This window comes from Macrobrachium rosenbergii, chromosome 1 (assembly GCF_040412425.1).
Source record: "Macrobrachium rosenbergii isolate ZJJX-2024 chromosome 1, ASM4041242v1, whole genome shotgun sequence".
In the NCBI taxonomy this organism is placed as follows: Eukaryota; Metazoa; Arthropoda; class Malacostraca; order Decapoda; family Palaemonidae; genus Macrobrachium; species Macrobrachium rosenbergii.
The window spans coordinates 32,254,200-32,255,349 of record NC_089741.1 but is presented as its reverse complement, the minus strand read 5'-3'; the positions used below and the strand labels follow the sequence as shown (position 1 = coordinate 32,255,349).

General features: G+C 44.8%; 1 protein-coding gene across 1 annotated transcript; it reads right to left on the bottom strand.

The window, feature by feature from the left end:
- Positions 1–227: 227 nt before the first annotated feature.
- On the bottom strand, positions 228–884 carry LOC136840022 (tripartite motif-containing protein 26-like). Its single transcript, XM_067106318.1, has 2 exons — positions 567–884; positions 228–245 (listed from the first exon to the last, which is right to left on the bottom strand). Exons 1-2 carry the CDS (start codon positions 882–884, stop codon positions 228–230), a joined length of 336 nt encoding a protein of 111 aa, XP_066962419.1.
- Positions 885–1,150: the final 266 nt, after the last annotated feature.

The window sequence follows — 1,150 nt, the reverse complement described above, 5'->3', positions numbered from 1 at the left end:
TGCCAGAAGCACGATTATGGCTAACTTTAACCTTAAATAAAATAAAAAAAACTAGTGAGGCTAGAGGGCTGCAATTTGGTATGTTTGATGATTGGAGGGTGGATGATCGACATACCAATTTACATCCCTCTAGCCTCTTTAGTTTTTAAGATCTGAGGGCGGACAGTAAAAGTGCGGACGGACAGACAAAGCCGGCACAGTAGTTTTCTTTTTCAGAAAACTAAAACTCACGAAAAGACTATTTTCTGAAGTAGGAAAAAAGAGAAAAGTCATAAAAAGAACGTCATGCCAAGTAGGAAGCCCACCAACAAAAGAGGGAGAGAGAGAGAGAGAGAGAGAGAGAGAGAGAGAGAGAGAGAGAGAGAGAGAGAGAGAAAAGGAATAGCATTCAAAGAGGCTTCATACCAACACCTCTCACATGGCCATGAAATAATCCGGTGGAAACAGCCAAAGCTTTTCCTCTTTTGAAAGCCACCAGTCGTCATTCCATCCCTTCCTCAGTGGGGGAGTTTCCCCGCCCTTCCCCATCCCTTCCCCCTCCCCATTCCTCTATTTCTTTTGCATACTGCCTCGAACACTTCTTCTTCTTCTTCTTCTTCTTCTTCTTCTTCTTCTTCTTCTTCTTCTTCTTCTTCTTCTTTTCCCGAGAGAAACCCCAGACCATATCCCTCTATTTCTTTTGCATACCCTCTCAAACACTCCTCCTCCTCCTCCTCCTCCTCCTCTTCCTCCTCCTCTTCTTCTTCTCCCTCTTCTTCTTCTTCTCCATCTCCTTCTTCTTCCTCTTCTTCTTCGAGAAACCCCAGCCCATATCCCTCTATTTCTTTTGCATACTCTCTCAAACACTTCTCCTCCTCCCCCTCCTCCACCAGGACCCCAATCATTTCCTCCAAGGCGAAAGTTCATATTCCGGAATATTGGTTTTGCCACGTCTATATCTGAGGCCGAGTTGGGTCCCTTCAGAGGTCTTCCTCGGAACTGTGATTTGTGACCCTAATAGCAATCCCACGTCACGAGGAAAGCTGGGTCTTCGGTTTGGGACGATTTACAATGTCATCTCTCTTCTTTAACTCGTTTTTTTTTGTGTGTGTGTATTTTTTTAGACTTTCATTTCGAAATTCTGCAAGATTACGGCTCCCGAGAAGGGGGG